The sequence below is a fragment of the Pavona decussata genome, unplaced genomic scaffold, assembly GCF_977016875.1.
Source record: "Pavona decussata unplaced genomic scaffold, jaPavDecu1.1 SCAFFOLD_21, whole genome shotgun sequence".
In the NCBI taxonomy this organism is placed as follows: domain Eukaryota; kingdom Metazoa; phylum Cnidaria; class Anthozoa; order Scleractinia; family Agariciidae; genus Pavona; species Pavona decussata.
In genome coordinates this window covers 3,802,635-3,823,614 of record NW_028145444.1, presented here as the reverse complement: position 1 = coordinate 3,823,614, position 20,980 = coordinate 3,802,635, and the positions used below count along the sequence as shown (strand labels likewise).

Genomic DNA, 20,980 nt, shown 5'->3' with positions numbered 1-20,980 from the left:
ATTATTTCTTCTCTTTGTAGTCTTTCAGCTGATTTGGTCACACAAATTCTCCTTCTTCCATAAGTTAATGGTTTAAATTTCCAAACCAAATGGATTGTGTAAATGCGGCAGGTTTCTTTTACAGGCCAAAGGACACAACTCAAGGTCACTGTAATCATATAATTTTATATGAACCAGCTAAACAGGGCCTCCTCCTACCTACAACAACTGTCCACTCCTATAACACCAGAAATTCTGCCAAGCTTAATTTCCACCGACCACAAGTTAGAACTAACATAGGCAAATTTACTTTTAAGTACTCTGCTTCTGTCATATGGGAAACTGTCCCCATGGCATTGAAAAAAACAAAAACTTTTAACAGGTTTAAGAAACTTTATAAGGCCCACCTGATCTCTTGTCAATCAAATAATATATGTTCTGTTTAATGATCAAATATAATAGTATGTAACTATCTAATAATAATTATAGAGTTAAAAATAATAATAATAATAATAATAATAATAATAATATTAATAATAATAATTATAATAATAATAATAATTGTCTGCTTATATTTTGATCTTTGTTGTCGCTGCTGTTGCTGCTGATGATGTGTTGTCCTTTTCCTTTCTTTTTGTTTGTTGTTGTTGTTGTTTGTTTGTTTGTATGTTGTTTTTTGCTTTTTTTTTGTTTTTATTTATTTATTGTTTTGTTCTTCTTTTATTAAGCTTGTCCTGTTTAGATTTCTTGCTCGGTTCAGTATATCTCGAGCATACCTTAATTTACACAAATGTAATTCTCTCTTGTACATCCTAGGCTCTACAAACATTTCCTACATTTTCTAATATCTCAATAAAGCTCAGTGTCATTTCTTTGTTTACTTAAAAGTAGGTGGTGGTCAGCTAGAAAGCCTTTGCTACTTTGACCACCACACACATTGTATAATTTGTACTGTATTTATTTTTATCTTGTAATCATTTGTTGTAATACTTTTCTTTCTATGTTAATGTTGTGTAAATAGTGTGAAATAAATGAACCATGAACCATCCTAGCCCTAACACCATGCTACTGTCTTGGTTATATACCAGCAAACCAGAAAGACCTGTCCGTGTAAATGGTAGGCGCCCAATTATGTCCAACATTAAAATACCGAGTACGCCCTTGCTGTTTTAAAGGGGTTTTTTTTCTCAAAAATGGAAGTTTGAATGTCTTTTGGGAAATGGAGGTACCACATCTGGATTTGGGATCTGAAGAACGTTTGGCTACTTGCAACATGTGAGCAAACAGAGCAAGTCCCTATGAGTTTCCCATTAGAGTTTTATTTGGTAGTGATGAGCTTTCCATTTCAGTGGTTCTTGATTCACCTTTATCACATAACACTTGAAAAGTTTTCACCTGAAACTTATGTTAAGTTTAGGGGACATGCCCCCTCGACTGCTTCTTTGATGACAAGTTAATAAAGGTTATAATTTAACACATAGGAGTCCACAGACTCGAAAATTAGAACCACATAATACACAAGTCCAATAATATTTGACTCTTGATATGAAGAACAGAGGTCATTATCTGCATTTGATTTGCAAGGCACAATGAGCTGCTTAAATAATCATTGTTGTACTGAGCATTGCATTATTTGTACATGCATAGAGGATGATACACTAAGAATAATACAAGGTTCTTTATGTCCAAAGCAGCTATCTTGGTGCTTGGACACTCACCTCTGATGGGATCCTTAATTTCAGCAAAAAACAATAATAACAATAATAATAGGAAGGTGTGAAGGTCTTTTGGGCTCATAAAAGTAGCAAATGGCAGATAAATAGAAAACAAATAAAAAAAAATATTTCCACTATTTGTTTTCCTGTGCATGTCTGTGTGTTCTAATGAACTGTCACCCATTTCTGCAGCAAAAAAACAGCTTTCACAGTAAGCTGATCTTCAGTAACCATGAATTCCTAAGTATTCCTTAACCATGGCCTTCCATAGCCAGGAAACAACATTTAATCAAACTGTCAGACACAAACCCACTGCAGAGAAGTGGTGGGGAAAAGAAACTTTGAAAACAGTGTCTGTCTTGGATGAAAATTCCTTGTTGATGCCAATTCCTTGAGCAAAAAAAATTTTCTTGTATTGATATTTGCACCCATGTCAGGTCCTAACTTTTCTTAATATTAAGACCAGCGACACAAAATTATGTTCAAGGACTTTTCACACAAGTACACAAAAAATATCAGAACAGTGAGCCTTGAACCTTTAAGCCCCAGTAGTGATCAGTATCAAAATTTCTCCTAATATTTATCAATACACAATCAAGGAGAGGTCATGAGATCACCAGTGGTGAAATTTCTTGATATTTCAACAACCTCCCTATAATGCTACTATGAAAAATGGACATGTAGAGACCAGTAAGGAGAAACTGTATGTTGACACTGAGGCTTAAAGGTTAAAAGCTAATAAATACAGAGCCATATTGTTGGTGATTATCGCAGCTTCTTTTATGCTTCGTCCTTCCACCACCCCATGCGTCAAAAAGGGCTTAGTTACTTGAGAATCCCTTTTTACTCAGCCTTCTCATTATCCATTTTCTGGTAATTTAATATTGTCTTATTCTAATGGAAAGAATAACAACATCCCAGTGAATGACTACAGTTTTTTCTTAATTAATTGCATCTTTGTTCAGGGGGCACAACTTCAGAGTACAGCAAACGAGGAACACTTTCCTCAGTATTCCCTACAGCGAAGATTGTTGTCATGACAACAACAGCAACAGAAAAACAACCAAACTACAATCATACAAAGTTTGAATATGAAAGATTTATGGAGTACTACAAAGGCCCTCCTATCTTAACACAAAGTAATGTTGACCAGTTTGATTACATATTTTCGCCCATAGCAGATGAACTTATCACCACCAATGTCAAAAATTAAGCCTGTCAGCCTATTATTTACTCATCATTAGTACTGTGTGGATTTGGGGGTGCCTTTTTGGGTGGAAAGCTTGGGGATCACCAGTTCTACCTTACTCCCCAAATTCCTCAAAATGCACTTTTGGCTCAGTCTCATTCTCTACAGACTGACAATGAATATTATTTGGCACAATCTTTGGGAATGGGGTTTGATTCTCATTGTGTTGGAAGGATAATAATTTATTCATTTTGGTCTTCCGCAAACCATGGAAAGTTTTTTCCAAGAAAGTGGAAGAGATGGGAAGCCTGCTACATCAAAACTTTACTTTAACAACAATCATATTGGTGCAAATATTGAAGAAATGCAACCCATCATGACAGATTAGTGTAAATACCCCAGAAATCTGTGCAGGGGAAAATTTTTGCTTATAACCACTTTGGTTTTGGCTTTTGTGTGAGAAATGCAGCTGTTGTGATATCTGTTGTCCGAAATGACTGTCATTGCTCTTAATTATGTGTTGAGCTGTGTCCAGCTGTTTTAGCCCTTGAAGATATTCACATCACTGATAGGAACTTTTAATTAGGAACTTGCTTCTCCCTAGAAATCAGGTGGAAGAAATTAAGGCAGAGTTAACAAGAAATAAAGGAGAAACTGAGGCCAGTGATAACTATTTGTATCAGAGAATGTGCTAAGGATTAACAATGGAAGTAGTAAATGAAGTGTGTTTAGTACTTCAAGGACTCCATACTAATGATAAAATAATGGAGAAATTCCCCTATCTTGAAGAAAAGAACAATGGCAAAAAGATTCTAAAAACTATAAGTGATGTCAAATCCAAAGAGGTATGTCCTCCTTTTAAAACTACTTCTTTTCTAAAGCCTATCACAAGCATAGACCTGCAAAACATTAGGTGGTACAGACATGTAAACCAATGTCCCCATTTTTATTTTAGAGGAAGGCTAGTTTTATATTTTGGATCCAAATTTTTTTTAACTCAGTAGGTGGGAGAGAGGGGATAAAATTAAACTAACTACACTTACATAAAGAGCCCTAATCGGTTCACACAAGGTGTTCTCTGTTGTAGTACGGGTTTCATTACTATTATTTTGGCGGTCATAAGTCGGACATTTTTCGTTTCTCTTAGCTGAGGGGTGGGAGGGATATTGATCTCACCAGCAGATGAATAATAATATTGTGTGGACACTCTATCAATTTCTCCAAAGTCCTATGAGAGATGTTGTATGGATCTTGAAGGAATAAGCACACTGGTCTGAAAGGACTAATATTATATTATGAAGTCTCTTACTCAAAGTCCAGTTCAATTTATAGAAGGAAAATAGTCTTTTAGCAGAAGACAAAAACTGAAAATATGCTAGCAAATGCGGCGCGCGTGTTCAGGAACTCAAGGTAAAGTATTTTGTGGAAATTAATTTGCATTTACTAAATAAATAATCATTTTAAAAAAAATCATTTTTTGTCAAGAAATACCAAAAAAAAATATATGACCTACCTCCATTTTATCCCCAAAAGTAAGCAAGCTTATATCCATCGTGTTGGAAACTTGCGTAATTTGGCAAGGCCGTTTAAACGTTACTGCAAACTCTTTTCGGCTAAAGTCGCTGTTGTCTTCCGAAAAAACAATTTCTCACTATTCTCTCCCCACACAAAGGGCATGTATGTATTAAAACGTCGCATGACAATCTTAATCGGAGCGAAAACTTTTCCGTGTTTTTGTTTCTTCCCCGAACTGAGCGAAAACCAAACACAGAAGGAAAGAGCCAATCACAGAGCAGATTAGAATGAGGCATTCTTAATTCTGGTAACCAACCAGAAATGGCGTTGTATCGAACTTTACCAGATCTCACATTTCGACATTCCCGAACCGACGACTGAGATCGGGGTACGAGATTACACGCCGCTATTCCCAATTTGTCATATTTCAATCAATAAAAATCAAGACCAAAGTAATTGAAGGATAGACAAGAGGAAAATTAAAATATAATTGGAAACGGTTACAACCAGTTGTGAAACAGTTTCAACCTGATGGACTGATGTCTTTAAGAGAGGCGCTGGGGTGTTGGTTTTTCAAAAGGCTAAGCCAAACTAATCTAATAATGTCCATGCATATCACCGTGTATAAACCAATTGTTTAAAGTAATGGCGACAAAGTTTGCTGCTGCTACTACTCGGGGTCGTTGTTGGGAGATTAAAATGCAGTGTTTGAGCGAAGTTGGGTATTCGAAAGTTACATGGGTATAACTATGGTAATTACATGTAGTCCTCCTACTGAAGACGCCTGTAAGCGTGCGGTTGCCGGCCAGTGTGTGAGCTAAACATTGAATGCCTGATACCGAGGATAGTAACGCGACGTAACGCTTTTTCTATATTGTAAAATTAAAAGAAGACCAAGCAATAATGAAATACGCTTTTTCAAGGTACAAATATTTCAGAGGAGAAATGCTTGGGGAGAGGAGGTACTCCCTTGTAGAAGGAAGAAATTGATATAGATACTTGCGGCACCAAAGGCTATGGCTTTTGAGTCATTTTGGTCTGAAAATAAAATGTTTTTACTGGATTTGGGTACAGATTTAAATGAAGACTGTTCTCAACCCAAAAACCTCAGCTCCCGCCGGCAAAGGTTGTCGAACCCGTGACCTTCCCGCAGGGTGTCGTTTGGGTGACTGTACTATGGAAGACTCGTTTGTAACAAAGCCATGTAAGCGGTCAATAACGGTCTTTGGTTTTACTCCCATTGGGAGAACTTATGATTTTTTCAACTTTTGGACATAGTTCCCTTATTCTAAGTTATTTCACTTTTCATGTAGGGTGCTGATTTACTGATTTGCGCCGCTTCCGCCTGGAACAGGGGAAAGATACTAGTGGCTTTGAACTGAATCATACATTTTGGTGGGAAGTAACGTCCAGTTTTCGAGGATAACTTTATCCAGTGGATAACTCGCCATCCAGGGCACAAAATGCACCCGATGAATCGAAGAATATTTTATCCAATGAATAGCGACTCATCCATTGGATAAAGTTATCCACTCCTTGAACTACCGGGGCCTGGATGGGCAGGTTGAGAAGTTTCTGAAAAACGTTGACTCTGACAACAATTCTCTAACCCTTAACCTTTCCCCATCCCTCCGGGCCATTTCACCTAATCAACAGGAAAGATAATATACTAGCTTAGCATCCATGATGCTAGTCTCCCTATGGTTTAATGGAGTTACTCAACACTGTAACGTGTAACGCTCCTTATTACCTGGTCATCTACTCCTACATTATTGAAACTAATTTGGTTCAGGAACATCAGTATACTGTGAAAGGTCACTCGTACCACAGCCTAGCCCCAAATGGACGGCTTTTTTAAAAATTAACAATGTAGTTACCTTTAGAAAATGGCAAGTTGGCCCATACATATAGTTGATAACATGAAGGTGCATCATAGGTGAATTTTTTCTTTCTGGAAGTATACGATGCAATCTCGTACCCAGAGTCCTCAGGCTTTTTGGTCAGCGGTTGGGCGCCAGGAGAGACTCTGGGAACTTCGAAAAAATTAGCTGCTCCGTAATGGCTTGCATTATTTTACCGCAGAAATCCTGCGGGAATGAAATTTCAGTTCCACAGAGTCTCTCCTGGCGACCAACCGCTAGCCAAAGAGCCTGAAGACTCTGAGTAAGAGATTGTATACGATGTAAAGAAAAAAGACCGCTGACAAACTCACCAGGTTGTGAGAGTCCTTCTTGTTTGACGGAGCTGAATAACGTCTACGATGGTGTAAGCTCTTGGCACGAAACTCGGGTTTGAACTTGATACAGTGTATAAACATTATGTCCAGAGAGTCACGAAAAACTTAACGTACGAGCAAGATCGGGGTCGTTTTTCCTCAAGAAAACAAGTTTTAAAAACTTTCTAGATCGCGATTTTTCTTTCTTTCTTTAGTTTTTTTTTTTTTGTTTTTTTTTTTTACTTTAACCCAAAACGTTGTTTTCCCGCGAGTCTCCGGCAAATTCAAGCCATTTAATTTGAACCCGCCAGAGTTACGAATTGTTAGTGAATAATTACTTACTTCAAAATCGACAAGTTGCATCACGTTCAAATCTATTTAGAATTCAATCCCCATCACTGTGCTAAGTTTTTTTTACCCCCTAGTTTGCAGAGGGACTTATTTGTTTTTGATTCCCTTTTTCGGGAGGGGGTGGGTGGGCGTCGTGTTGTAAACATGTATTGTTGGGAACAAGGCAAGAACAAAACAAGTTGCACACTGCTAAATGAGTGACATTCACTGGAACCATGAAACTGTAGAATTTCCTTCACAGAGTATGTAAATCAAAGTAAGAATCATGAGACATAAGTTTGCATCCGAACGTTTTACTCGAGAAAAACTATCAACTACAGCCAGTAGAACTCAATCCATGAATCGCTTTTACTAACAAACTAGAATGTAGCTCAAGAAATGAATTTGAAACTTAGAAACCGTTCATTATTTGTCGGTGGGGGTGGAATGGGCAGTAGATTTGCACCTTATGGCTTTCAAAAACTCTATTTTCACTGCATCCTTATAACCTGCAGCTGCATTGTTTTTGGTGTTTGGGCGTTTTGTTGTTGTTCGTTCTTTTGTCCTCTCGACCAACCATGTAAGACGTTGCAAATGGTGCACGTCACCCCGGAATGGGCGAGTAAAAAGTAAAAAGTGATTTTTAGACCCCCCGTTTTATTAGGGGAATATTTCAATGGCCTCTACCCTCTAACACACTACAACATTTCTACGAACTATGCAGTTGTACCATTATAGTATGGACACACACCGTTTTTCAGTGGTGTAGTGGGTGGGCCGAGGCCTGGTCCCTACCATGGTTTTATATTCTTAGACAAGAAACTTTGCTCGATATTGTTTCTTTCCACCAAGTTGTATAACTGAGTATCGGCGACAAAATGCTGGGGATAACCTTGCGATCGGCTAGCATCCCATCCAGCACTACTCTAAGTTGCTTTATGCCACAGAAACCGGGTTAAGCTCTGCCATGTGGGCTACATAAAACTTGTGTGTGATTTACCATACTTTTTTATTCAAAATATACCATTTTTCCAAAGGTTCGAGCTGCAGCTCGTCATCAGATATGTCTCCCGACCTACCAAATTCTTCCTTTACTTCATCCTCCGTAGCCTGCGTAGATGCTGGTACTATCCGCGCGCAAATACAAAGTTTTCGCCTTCCCCCAACATCCCACCAGCTACAACAACACACTACTGGAAAGGTTGGTGACTCATGGATGAAAATGAGAATAAGATGAAAAGTACAATGTGTTGGACAATCAAGTTTAAGGCCCAGTAAACAATGATCCACTGCTGCAATAGTAAAAGTAGAGTTCCAACGTTGTTCAGTTACTATTGCATAGTTGTAATACGATTATTTTAGGATCTCAATAGCATTTTATTTTCACTATGTTAAAAAAAGAATTGGTTCATGCTTTTAGCTGTGCGTATATCGAGTTATAGAAGCACTTGGGAAGTTTGGAGAGCACGAGAGAAGCGTAAGAGTTGCTCGAGGCGTAGCCGAGAGCAACTCTAGAATCTTGGGTGCAGATTCTTAGATAAACAGATTCTTAAATACCAAATAAAAATAAATAAATTGCAATGACAAATTTTACTTCTTGATTTCACCAAAATACTGGGGCGCGTACACTGTGTATATTTTGCTTTTTATGTTTGAGAAATTGCCTTTCTTAAAAATTTCAAGGCCTCCCTCAATAACTCAGCAAGTAATGCCAGTCCCCTTTCAGCACAGCACTGGCAAAATTTTTAAGTCCCCCTTTTTTCTCACCTATCCCCACCCCACCCCCAGCCACCCCTACGATAAATAATGAACGGCCCCTTAGCTCAATAAAACTGACTGGCTCAAGTTAAAAGTCCTACTTCTATGATGCTACTCATCTCAAGCAGAGTCAGAATCATAACAATCAATCAGGGGAACTAATGTCCGCTTGCAGAAACAATGTATCATGCACAATGTAGCGTCTTGTCTTCAAAATCTTGTGTGACACAAATCTTGGGAAACCATGCCCTTCATTTCGGTATGCAGTGGGCCTCGCAGATGAAGGCCATGAAGAATCTGTGATAAAAGACATAACCACGTCTTGCCTCTTACTCGGGTCATCTTGCTGATCGATCAAGGTAAATTTCATCCTTTGTTGAATGGGCCAAGGTAATAAGGCATCGAACTTGCCTTTCATGACAGCGATATATACTGAAAGGTACCTGTTTTTATTTGCCTGAACGCTATCCGGGTGTATACAAACTTGTAGCTTGTAACCTTGTTTTCCAGTATAGAATGGTTCGCTGAATAATTCCTTAATGTTTCCACACCTGGCCTCCTTTAAGGCGTTGCCAAAGCCATCTACTCTATACACAAATGTAGTGGATTCAGTTTTTTTCTCTTGGGCATCTACCTTGGACCTGAGAACTGAATTAGCAGCCGTCAATTGTTGGACTTGCTTCTGGAGTCCATTCACTCTCTGCTCAAGCTTCTCCGTTGTTTCTTTGAAAGTTACACAAGCTAAGTCAAGATGAAGTGTTGTTGCGCTCTGGAGATGAGCTGTAACTTCCTTCCTCAGAATCTAAAACAAACATGTGCAACAAATAAATCAGTTTTGTAAATCGAAATCATCTTTACAGCTAAATAACTGGGCAATAAATGTGTTAAGCAGCAAAGTAATATGCACCTGGTCATGGCTGTTTAAGGAGCGGATAATTCTATCCACCGAATAATTTGCTATCGAGAGGACAAAATGTACTCCAACCAATACATTTTATCCGCTGGATTAAGTTATCCGCTCTTTGAACAACTATGGCCTGGTCATAAGCTTCCAATAAGGAATTGTAAAACTTGAATCTCCGATCTGCTGATGTCTAAAAATCGGTACAATCAAGCCTAGTTGTGAGGTTTTCAACAATGCAATGGATGACAAAATATATAGAGCAAATAAAGTTGGTCAAAGAAAATTTAAAACTAGGTAGCTCCGCTTATGTTTCGACCCAGAACAGCCGAAATACGAGTCTATCTTATAACCAACCAGGTAACTGACAGTGGTGCCACCCGGGTTGCTAACGAGGGAAAATTTTATTGATGTATATTGAAAACAACTGCGGACAATCTGGCAAAATCACAAACAAACAGGCTTTGCAAATGATACAGTAATAGGCTAGAGCCCCAGAACATAACATCATTTTCAATTTTACAAAAAACTATCGTACGTGTTTTGGCAAGAAAAAAAAATACGCGCAGCAGTGCTTAAACCCTCGATTACGTGGCTGCCGACTCTTCTCTATGCGACGTATTATCAATGTCTAAGTATTGGCAAATTACATGTACCTTTGTATTGCAGCCCATCTTAGTATACGGACAAGAGATCAAAGTCAGCGGGCATCCGTTGTTAATATGACACGCGATCTAAATGGACAGCAAACGGACAGGTTTAGTAATCTTGACAACATTCCACAAGTTTTACTTTATTGGTCAGTCTGTCTACTCTATGAAATTTGAAAAATATATTAATAAACAATTCGACTGACGTAAAGGTGGATTGGCCGTAATCAGCCACAGAAAGAAAAAGAAATATTTATTTTAGGGCTTTGCTATTTTAGATTTAAACGATGAGCTTCATGATTATCGATAATTTATAGCTCTCAAATAAAAGTAGCCAATAGGTTGATTGCATGTGACGTCATGGCGGTCATGTTGGTGGATAGGAACGATAACATTTTTTTCCTCTGGGAGTTAACTTCCACTTTTTAAACTATGTGAGCAAATTTTATTTTGTTTTGGCACCAACATGGCGGCAATGCAATCCACGTATTCGTAGAAAAAAGTTTGTATCACACCAAAACTTCTCACTAATCTTTTCTTGCCATTCTATACAATTATTCTTACTGCTAAAGTACTCCCGTAATCAGCTGGGCAGAATTTTTACCTCTTTAAGGTGGCCGAACACAGTTTTCTAGTATACAGGTGTTAGTAAACGTTATTTGTAAACTACGTACTTCTGCGCCCCCGAAATTAGCAGAGTGCAAGATTAATTAAGAAGGAATGTATTTTGATACTTGTCGTTGAGCTTGGTACCGTTGGCATGGCAACGCGCCGAGCTTTTGATCGTCCACAAATAATTATTTTTGTTAGAAAATGTACTCGTTAGATTTTTTTTCAATTGTTTGTCTCCAAGGAAACTCACAAAATACTGACATAGTGACGCTGCTTTCATGTAATTTTGAAAGAGAGATCTCCTGTAAATATTTGTTTTGCACTTTATTGTTTTGGGAAGATACCCTCTGTCAGATTTGGGTTTTTGTTTGTAGGCGAGTACCGCTTTTAGAAAACTACTGTTTTGTCAAATTCACGAAATACTAACGAGCGGTCCCTTAGAAAACAGTTCATTTCCACAATTTCTGAGTCAAATGTGCAGCGTGGCTTTACATAAAAAATAAAAGCATGCAAAAAGGCTTAGCTCTTCGTGAAGCCACTTTCTTTGCTTGGTGATAAAAAAAAGAGTTCAAAAACGAGAAACTGAGTTATACTGAACCTGTAAAGCGCGCGCAAACTGTTTTCACACACCTTAAAACAACCCCTGTAAATAGTTCATTACTAAATGGCTCTCTCTTGTTCTGGTTCTTTTTGCCTCTTTTGCCAAGTTACACGCTCTGCCTCGTCTGATAGAATATTTTTACCCTCCCTCCACCCCTTCGAAGACGTTCCGCATTGTGTTCCTCACTGACTTACGACCTCGTGCCTTGGCTTAGTTTTACCTCCCGTACCTTAATTCTGCTAAGGCAGCGAGTGGTGTTTTGGCAGTGAGGATGATTTACAACTGAAGGAGCAAAATACGAAATTGTTTTAAATTTAAAGTGCAAGTTCAAGGTTAAATCGGAGAATGCAACTGGACAAAAACAGGTGGGACGAAAGTGCAAGAAAAATTAAGTTAGTCTTGAAAGTTGACTAAACAAATGCACCAACCTCATCTTGAACAATGACCTCGCCGCAGCCATTTGGACATTCCACAGGTTTCTTCTTGCAGTTATTAACATGGTCCTAGGGGCAAAAAAATAGGTGCTTCAATTTTAAATTCAGAACTTGACTCAACCGTAGCACTCAGTGTTTTCGGTGAAGGATTTCCGCACAGCCCCATACATTAATTATACAAGCATTAACCCTCTTCCAAAAACGACGAGCGTGAATAGAGTTTGAGTGGAAAAATGTTAACATTGAATACTTTACCTTAAACGAGGCTAGTAGGGCTAATTTGAATGCAGACAAGGGAATATTTAAATGTCGGCCATTTTTGCATAAGAACTATAAAAGGTTAATTTCTTGATGTTGATTTCTGTTTGACTGCAAAACTAAGGCATGAGTTACAAGGTCTCTTCAGCTCAAACTTCACAGCCTTGTCATTCTCATCTCATCCTTAGACTAAAGACCTCTAAACCCACTGAAGGAAACCATCTCATAGGCTATGATAATTTGAAGTTAGGGGTCTTTGTTTTCTTATTACTGCAACAAATTTGTAGCAGTCTACCGAGACAATCTGTAAATTGATCAACTCGGTTCCTTTGTTGGTGAAATACCTGAAGCTGACAATTTGGATGTGACTCGATCGCTACAATGTTCACAAGCTGCAATCCTCCACGGACATGCTGTGGTCGAATGTTCTTCAAGATATCTTCTGGTTATCGTGACTTCACAGTTTAAATTTGTGCAGGAAACAAGTTTGAAAGAGCAAGATGACAGATGAACCTGTAAAACAACAAAATACATAATTATAGTACACCTTATCTTAAAATCTAAGGGTAATTCTCGTCTTTTTTTTTTTTTTTTTTCTTTTCTTTCAGTTTATTTTTGTGGGCAGGGGCAGGGGGGAAGGGGGTTCGGGGTATTTCTTGGATGCGTTAAGACATGGCTCCCTTTTTCTCTTAGTCCTGTAGCAAGGAAGGGGGCTTAAAATGCTTTCTTTAAGTTTGAAAACAACACCCTTAACAGAAGGAATGATTAGAATTCGTCACTGCCTTCCCATACCATTTACTCCTAGTTCCCATCCTTGGCAACTCCCACTTATGTTAATGCCACTATTCCACTTCCCACCCTCTTACACCAAAATGCTACTTCATCCCAGCTCCAGCCCCCCTTTTTCCTGAAGTCCACCTCTTTTTCAGTACATTTCCCTCCAGCTCCACTTAAAACATTGTTTACATTGTTTGGAAGAAGACATGTTGTTTCAAAAAGCCTGGTAATGCTAAGGCCTATCTTGCTACCCTTAGGCTATTACTTATTTACCTCTTTCTGACTCAGTTCACCTATCCACTCACAGCTGGCACTTGAACATTTGATGACAAGAGAGTGAAGTTTCCTTTCAGTGGCTTTGTCAGGGAAGATATCCTATTGAAAAGGTGAAATGATTAGACCCAGTCAGTTCATTTACACTGTATATGATTTACTAAATAAACACTTTCACAAAATAATATAATTATATATATCTAAAATATCACCTCCTGAATGTTATCCATTTCTGCTGAGAAAAGCCAAACAGCTGCTCTGGATTTTACTGATAACAAAAATAACAAATATACTGGTAATAATGAAAGTTTATTTGCAACACATCAACCAGGGGCTCTTCAGTGTGAAGACCTAAATTAAAATCACTATAAGGAAGAGAAAAAGTTAAAAAACTGCGCCGGCCAAGGGCTGTACTCAAGTTAGAGGGCACAGGTTTTCCCAATATGTACCAGCCTAGGCCAGTAAATAACATTTTAATTTTTTTCTGCAAGAAAACAAGGATTAAGGTGGCCGAATACAGTTTTTTAGTGTACAGGTGTTAGAAGACGTTATTTGGAAACTATATTATGTACTTCTGGACGCCCAAAATCGGTATGGTGTAGGACTAACTAAGAAGGAATGTATTTTCGAACATCTTGTTGAGCTAAGTACCGTTTCCAAGGCAACGCAGCGAACTATTAAACGTCCATAAATTGTAGGTTTCCTTTATTTTTAGAAAATGTACTCATTAGATTTTTTCCATTTTTTGTATCCAGCAAAACTAACTTAACAACTTGTCGCTAAACATAGTAGTTATAACTACACACAACACAATCTTTGGCAGTAAATGGGACTAAAGACATTGGGTGCTCCCTAGCATAAATGGAGGGTGGCAGCAACACACCCTGCAAATGGAGGCAATAAGGGTGGCAGCGACACACCCTAGTGATAATGAGTAACGCAACAAGGGTGGCAGCGACACACCCTAGCAATAACAAGTAATTAAGGCAACAAGGGTGGCAGCAACACACCCTAGCAATGATAAGTAACGTAACAAGGGTGGCAGCGACACACCCTGCAAAGTATGGATGAGCCAGCGAGTGAGGTGCGTCCCCACCCGGGTGTAAGTGAAAGCTAAGGTGGGGCAGAGCCCCACCCAGCCTGCAACATGCAAGGGAAGTGGCAGGTGTGCACCCAAGCCAGTAGTCCAGCTTTATTGAAATAGGGGGCAAAGGGAGTGGTGGGACAAAATACAGCACTAAGGCGAAGTAAACTTGATAAAACTTATTGTGCAACGTGTGCTCGCAAGGCAAACAATGAGGCACGCAATTCGGACCTAATGGATATAAGCATACCTTGGTATCGATTACCTTTACTAACAATGTCCAGTTGTAATGAAGTACTGTTCAAAGACACAAAGGTCAGTTTATGTTCTGCTATGCAGAACAAGGCAGCTATATAATAAGTAATGTCACGCAAGGTCCCTGTTTGTGCGAGATGAGTGTAATAGATGTTTTAGTGGCGATGAAGTCGCTGATATGCACTAAGGACCAAGGTTGTGTTAAGCTCCCATTAGTTAACTATATTTTACAGGTAAAATAACCAAAAACACTGACACAATTGCACTACTTTCATGTAATTTTAACAGAGATCTCCTGTAAATATTGATTTTGCATTTTAATGTTCTGTGAAGATACCCTCTGTTAGATTTAGGTTTCTCTTTAAAGGCGAGTTACGCTTTTAGGGAACTATTTTCATGCCAAATGTCACGAAATTCTAATGAGCGGTTGCTTAGAAAACAGTTCATTTCCACGAAAACAACCAGTCACAATTTTTTGGTCAAATACGCATGCGCGGCTTTAATTGGGTTTCATGGCAAAGATGAAAAGCATGCAAAAGGTCTTGGTGAATGACTTTTTTGCTCGGAAAGAAAAGAAAAAAGAGTCCAGAAATGAGAAACTTAGTTATTTAGGATAAAAACTTAACTTTATTATCCATTTCATGTGAAATTGAGGGATCACTTTATCAATTGCCGTATCTGCGTACCACAACCCTAGCGCGCGTTTATTAGCATCACTAACAGAATCTGTAAAGCGCGCGCAAACTGTGTTCGCCCACCTTAAGTCTTGCAACAAACCACACAACAAATCCAACCAGTTTTTCACTTATGTCCAGAAATACACCTAACCCTGAATTTGGGTACTTCATACAAAACATACCTTTTTGTTGTGTTCATATGACTTCATGTGTCAACTGACAGAATTATAATTTTGTGTTTTAGTAAGAATAAAGGTTAGGGGACACCTTGTGATGTCTATCATACAGTTCATTAATCTCATTAGCGTGCATTCTGGACATATCTCCGGTTTTGTGGACAAGATGGAAAAATTCCGCCCACTACTGGAATCAATCAAATTCAGCATGATTTAAATTTAGAGAATTCTACCAACTCGCACATTAAGAAAAAAATAACTAAAGATTGTTATCAGATTCTTTACAGGCAACGTGCGAGACAAACGCCTGTCCTTAACATTTGCCAAATCAGTGACAACCTTATCAATGTCAACATCCTTATGTTTATGAATGTGAAGAATTATGAGAGAGCAAATATGGCCTTTGCACCCACCACCCACAAAGCAGCAACATGTCTGGGAGACGTGAGTAATCAACCATGACTTGTACATCATTAATAATAATAATAATAATAACAAACAAATTTTCTATTTTCTTTTTGATTTGCAATGTGCATCATTGCATGCTGTACAGTGCACTTTCTTAGTACCCAGGACAACCTGATTGAAAACAGGATATCTCTTACTTTGTCTCGCTAAATTCAACAAACTGGGGTCAAAGAAAATAAATTATTAAGATTAATTTATCTGATCAAGTGCGCAAAGTGACAGTAAACTAAATCAATTGCACACTGCCAGAACAAAGAGACTACTCGTATTGTCTTAAGTGTCACTGATAAAGTCCCTGTAAGGCAACTCATGGAGATGAGTTGTTTTTTCTCAAAAGTATGGGGCTGTAGGTGACTTTTGCTGTAGTTTTATAAATGAATCCAAGCATCAGTCACCAACTCTTGCTAAATAAGGTTTAAATGGGAAGATTTCGGTTTGGTGATGGGAAGGTTGGGTGATCAATTTCCAGCATATGATGTTTTAGCCCAACCCCAGGGGCCCCACTTACATATTTTAATGATGGGGGGGGGGGGGGAGGGGGCTGACAGAGGTTCATATTTTATACCCCAAAAAATTCCAACTTCAGAATTTGTCTACCCAAAAAAATCCCTACTTTTTTTAGCATACCCAAAAAAATCCCTCAGTATTTTTGCATCAGCAAATTTTATTTATCTTCTGGAAAGCTATAACAAATAGATTACAATCTGAGAAATATCCCGTAATACCACACAAGCAGTAAATTACACTTATGTTATTGTTGATTTAAGCTGATGAAAAATAGAAATATACCCAAAAAAATCCCTGTGTTGTTTTCACGACCCCCAAAAATCCCAGCGTCTTTCATAGACCCAAAAAAAATCCCTTTTGGCCAAAATATCAGACCCAAATAAATCCTTCGGACCCCCCCCCCCCCCCGTCATTAAAATATGTGAGTGGGGGCCCCTGGGAGCCCAACGTTTTGTTAAGAATCCAGTGAATGCTTTATGATTATGTCATTTGCTCTGTATAAATGGTTCCAATCACCAATAAGAGCAGAGACAAAATTAGAAGGATTTGTATGGAGTCATCGGGGCATAACAGAGCTAATTTCTTGTTCCCAAATTGCAATAAGATGCTGATTTTTGGCAAGTACACTGTATAGGCAATTTTCATCGTGCTCTTTAATATAATATTGGTTTTGAACTCACACCATTAAAAATTAATGTACGACAAAAAAAGATTGGAAGAAAAACTAACTTGGCCACATTAACAACTTGTTTTTTTTTTTTTAACTGGATTGATAAGGTTGTATGCTAGGGTCTATTTTGTTAACAGAATTAAGATGCCAAAAGAGAAGAGAAATGATATATGACAAATTAAAGCAGAAAAAGAATAATAATATTAAGGAAAGAGAATTTTAGTGTGCATGTGCATGTTCTGTTCAGTGTTGCATGTTAATTTACTCTTTATAATAAAGTATAAATAATTATTTACCCTGTGGCGGACAAGTTTCTCCCTGTCTACAGGACAATTACATTCTTGTTGTTCGTTTTCTTGCCTGTTAAATGAAAATGCAGTACTGTTAATTGTTATGCCAAGGCAAGACAGTAATTGTTTTTTACCCATGTCACAATGGATGTAAATGAAAAAATACATCTTATTTTTTTAACAGCGGTGAACTGCAGGTCAGGGCCACTTGAAAATTTTTCTTAGAAATCACTGGTTTGCAAGCAGATCAAGCTTATACAGTATGACTATGTTTATTTATATCTTTTTTTCAGGAATGGTTTACATTTTTGAAGTGTAAGTAATAAAGATTACAGTATGATACAATTACATGTACCTTCAGAAAACTACAGAAAACTACAAATATTCCAGGAATATAATAACAAAGCATGCAGCTAGCAAATCCACACATCAAATAATTTGAGTATATGTAAGCATGCATCATAATCTTGCTCAGTACACTGATGGCATAAGCAAACTTCACTTTTTTCTCACGTCTTTTTCAACTATATTTTTTCCAGCTTTTGGCAAGTTGTTCGTTGTAAATCAGGTACATCTTCATTGGCAATCACATTCATGCATTTAACTGTACGTATGTCAAGTTATGATGCCACTTGGGAAGTTTAGCTCCCGGCTAGTCTCCTGTAGCTCAGTGGTAGATCAGCATCCAAACTAGTAATCATTTTCCTAGGTGAAAAGGTTTCAAAGGTCACACTTTCTGGGGTTATATTGTCATGTAAAAACTAACTTTCACTCATAACTGAAGTCCCAACTAGGTAATGGGAGAGATGAATTGGCTGATTGAGCTGATGGCTGGAATACAAATGGCAATCAAAACTGAATATAAGAGATACATTTTTATTCTTAGCTGCGACATCGTCTTGGTGTACACAGGTGGTAGAGTTTGCAAAATTACTTTACTATAATTATGGTATTAGATCCCACTTCTGTAATTGATGCGTTTGCTGGCAGGCTGATCTATCGGTCAGCAACCTTGGGATTTGAACTTTCTGTATCTCTCTTTGGGGTAGCTGTCAAAGGTCAGCTAGACTCTTTTATTCTCTCGACATATCCAAGCTATAGACAATAAGATTTCCCCGAGGTAATTTACCCAGGAAAAAGTCTACTGCACTTACAAAATTCAGTTTCCTGTACTGTCAATATATTGGTGCCCTTGGACCACCGCTAATAATAGTGCGTTTACCCAACAGGTCAGCTGAGGGAAGGAGACAGTGAAATATCGTCGTGTGACCAACGTAACATCTTAGTACCTTCGCATTTTTAGGCGATTTTCCACCAAAACTGGTGTTTTCTTATCTGTGATAACCTGAAAACCACAAGCTGTAGGAATGTTACAATCCGTTATCATGAATACTTGGCGGTAATGTTGGTCACACAAGCACAATTTGCCGCCCAACCACATCAGCTGTCCTGTTGCGTAAACTTGCTAATAGTCTTCCAGAGAATCACATAATCAATAAATAATGTGCCAATCAATTCAAGCCTTCAACATCCCCCCCCCCCCATCCCCCTGCCTCTGCCAGCATACCCTAGGCATTAATTAATTTTTGTCTATTATCTGTGCCCAGGGAGTACTGGGCATTTGATGCAAAAGACCTTCCTGAGGGTGGGGGATTTTAAATGTTACCTGGATGTTGACACCCTTCTTCTTACCCTGCCTGGAGCTGGGGATGTTGAAGTTTTGAATTAATTGGTACATAACCATTTACCAAACTAAATATGACTTCTTTTAAGTTACATAAATAATTTCCTGACTTCCTCTGAATTCCTAATGGCAATTTCCTGGGCGGCAAACGGTCCAAGCTTAAACTTGCTTCCTTAAGCATGGTGCCTACTTAATTGTTACTGCGCATATGTTCTGCGCATCTCGTGATACTAGGGTTTCCTATGGGTGGTGGCTACTAATACAGGGACATTTTTGCGCGGTTTAAAACTATTTGGGGAAAACAGAAGCTTTTGGTATCCAAACAAACAATTGGGGGTAACCAATGTATTTTTCAGAGATAATGCATCAGTCAATTCCAGCTGTACCCTCCCCCCCCCCCCCCCTTCCGGGCAATAGTGGGGCATTTTCCCACACTTTCCATGTCGGGGGTTGGGCATTAGCCTTCCACCCAATTACCCCGGGGCATTTAGTCTCCCTCGCAGCCGTTTTTTGGGCTGTCACGCAACGCTCCCCAGCCCAAAAAACGGCTGCGAGGGAGACTACGGGGCATTTGACCATCTCACTTTTTTTACCTTATAACATTTTCGCTTCTTCTAATATCCAATTCATTGGCAAATTCAGTTAGTTTCTTCTAGAATATGTCTAGATAGGACACAAATGGGATGCTAGAGCTGCAGAATGACCTATTTGGCACTAAATACGGGAAACAAGACCTAGCTGGGACTAAATTTGGCCTGAACTACCTTAGATTTTATTGCAAGTAAGTCGAGAAAGGAAGAAAACGAAACATTTTTGAGCCCCTACCCCGGGGCATTTGAACAACGTTTTGTCCCGGCTGTGGGGCATTTGCCAGCTTACTTTCAAAATATCCTAATTCCTGGGGGTCGGCCCGGGGGGGGGGGGGAGGGCACAGCTGGAATTGACTGATGCATAATAAAGCTTCAATTTGGAAAAATGGCCATGCATTGCTTTGTATTTTACTGCTTTTTAGAATAATTGTTGCCTAATTATCTCTAAAAAATGCGTGGTTAGCCCCAATTTTCTTTTTAGATGTCCATAGTCCTTGCCAAGAACTACTTTTCCCGCATAGTCATAAACCGCACAAAAATACTTCGGTATTAGTAGGCACCGTCCTTAAATAAAGTACACACCTTGTAAAGTGCCGCTGAAGGCATTCTCCACAAAATCTATGCCCACATCTAGTGAGAACCGGCTCTCGTAATGGCAAAAAGCAAATTGAACATTGTAAATCGTCGTCAACAGGACTAACAAAGTCGTCATCATAACCACAAGGCAAATTAGCGCTCTCTTTCACGATCTTTCCCGTCTTTCCAATACATTCCGCCGCCATTTTAGGACATCCCACACAGGCATACGCGCGTCATGGTCCGTGCCACCACTGGCGAAAAATGTGTGATTGGTTCTCGCGCGATCACGTGACATGGGTCAGCGCGCACTGGCGGGAAATTTCAAGTCGCCGTCCGCAACCTTTTTCGCAACACCTAACAATTTCGCGATTGTTATCTATTGTTGTTACATTTTTTCAAGTAGTTTTTCAACTGTGGTGTCGCCAGTGTGTAAAAATAATCCAATAGCAAAAACAACCAAAAGAAGAGATGAACAAATTCAAGGTATTTTTTGTTTTGCTTGCACTTATTATTTGTGACCCATAATTGCAAGAAGCGAGGATTTGCTGTATATGTGGAGCGACGAGGGCCTCACGATATTTTAAAAGATTTTCATGGCTAAATTTCTACGTGTATCAGTTACAAGGATTCGGTTGACGCAGGGAATGGCATATCACCAAGGAGTATCCAATCAGATCCAAGTGGGCGGGCTCACTGTTACTATTTAGTTCGCCTGCACTATTATATTCGGCCTCCTTACCATTCAGCGGCAACGCCATCTCTCAACTTTAACTTTCAAGTTTCCCTCCGCCTC

The 20,980-nt window shown here is 38.8% G+C and overlaps 2 protein-coding genes and 1 long non-coding RNA gene across 4 annotated transcripts; all 3 read right to left on the bottom strand.

Moving 5' to 3' along the window:
• Positions 1 to 2,773: 2,773 nt before the first annotated feature.
• Positions 2,774 to 4,795, bottom strand: LOC146486288 (uncharacterized). Its single transcript, XR_014859406.1, has 2 exons — positions 4,397 to 4,795; positions 2,774 to 3,483 (listed from the first exon to the last, which is right to left on the bottom strand). It is a non-coding gene; the product is annotated as an uncharacterized LOC146486288 (long non-coding RNA).
• Positions 4,796 to 8,846: 4,051 nt separating this feature from the next.
• On the bottom strand, positions 8,847 to 10,276 carry LOC146486287 (TNF receptor-associated factor 4-like). Its single transcript, XM_085097016.1, has 2 exons — positions 10,259 to 10,276; positions 8,847 to 9,503 (listed from the first exon to the last, which is right to left on the bottom strand). The coding sequence occupies exons 1-2, from the start codon at positions 10,274 to 10,276 to the stop codon at positions 8,847 to 8,849; spliced, it is 675 nt and encodes a 224-aa protein (XP_084953142.1).
• Positions 10,266 to 20,431, bottom strand: LOC146486286 (TNF receptor-associated factor 6-like). 2 transcript variants are annotated; one of them, XM_085099852.1, is made up of 6 exons: positions 20,191 to 20,430; positions 17,341 to 17,404; positions 13,208 to 13,309; positions 12,502 to 12,670; positions 11,894 to 11,968; positions 10,266 to 10,336 (listed from the first exon to the last, which is right to left on the bottom strand). In XM_085099852.1, the coding sequence occupies exons 1-5, from the start codon at positions 20,388 to 20,390 to the stop codon at positions 11,958 to 11,960; spliced, it is 546 nt and encodes a 181-aa protein (XP_084955978.1). In that variant the 5' UTR covers positions 20,391 to 20,430; the 3' UTR covers positions 10,266 to 10,336; positions 11,894 to 11,957. The 2 variants fall into 2 exon arrangements, with proteins under 2 accessions (XP_084955978.1, XP_084955981.1); XM_085099855.1 differs by having other exon boundaries at positions 10,306 to 10,336; positions 11,894 to 11,989; positions 12,527 to 12,670; positions 20,191 to 20,431.
• Positions 20,432 to 20,980: the final 549 nt, after the last annotated feature.